Raw genomic sequence first — 883 nt, 5'->3', positions numbered from 1 at the left:
GATTCCATCCTTTATTAGTAGTGTTAAGCACAAATAATAAGATTCAAGAGTAGGTAAAAAAGGAAAGGAATTTTACAAAGAACAAAGTATTAATCAGAATGATAAAATTAAAAAGTCACCTTTAAGAGCTCATCTCTCCCGCAGCCTTGTAACACCTGCACTTTTTTCCTTGTCCTCTCTTGCAAAAGAGGCTTGACAACCTGATCAGAGGTAAAAGTATTATACAAATGGGTGGCAATGAGGCTCTAAGGCATAAACTGTTCTAGTAGAAACATGAGCATTATGAATAAGTGCTCATCTTTTAAGGAATAAAAAACAATCCACGGCAAGGGAAAAAAAAGTGTATGAGAAGCATAAATAACGATGATCACTAATCTAATAATTTACCTTCCAACAGGCTGAAAATATATAAGGGACATTTACAATATAGTATGTGTTTGTCTTCTCTGGGTAGTTCAAGTCATCAATGGTTGATATGATTGTCAATAACTGCTTGAACATAAGACCAAAGACAAGAATGTTAAACAAATTCACAGGTTTTGATGAAACAAAAATAAAAACATGCATACGCCGAGTGAGAATTCCACTCTCAAATGTTGCAAATAATAGTGCTGTACCTTTATTTGACTCAACGCTGAAAGTTTCAAACCGGTCATATCCAAAACCTTCACGCAGGTGGTAATAGGCCTTCCATACTTTTTGGAAGCAGCAGGCTACAACATGGAATACATGTCAGAAAAAAGAGGGAAAAAAAATCTCATCTTCTACTAAACTCCTTAACATTTTAAGTTCTAAAACTCACCAAAATTACACGGTCTCGATACTCGTTGATTTGAATATGTGACTGCACATAGTAATGGACCTAGAATCCACGGAAAAAAAA

The 883-nt window shown here is 34.9% G+C and overlaps 1 protein-coding gene across 1 annotated transcript; it reads right to left on the bottom strand.

Annotated features, from left to right (window-relative positions):
• Positions 1–119: 119 nt before the first annotated feature.
• Positions 120–856, bottom strand: LOC112094932 (SEC14 cytosolic factor-like; the record flags this gene model as incomplete). The annotated part of the gene is made up of 4 exons (XM_024176632.1): positions 120–200; positions 388–489; positions 618–713; positions 803–856. Coding segments are annotated over 4 exons (333 nt in total), but the record flags the coding sequence as incomplete, so codon positions are not given.
• Positions 857–883: the final 27 nt, after the last annotated feature.

This window comes from Morus notabilis, unplaced genomic scaffold (assembly GCF_000414095.1).
Source record: "Morus notabilis unplaced genomic scaffold, ASM41409v2 C11335958, whole genome shotgun sequence".
NCBI classification, from domain to species: Eukaryota; Viridiplantae; Streptophyta; class Magnoliopsida; order Rosales; family Moraceae; genus Morus; species Morus notabilis.
This window is presented reverse-complemented; position numbering and strand designations above follow the sequence as displayed.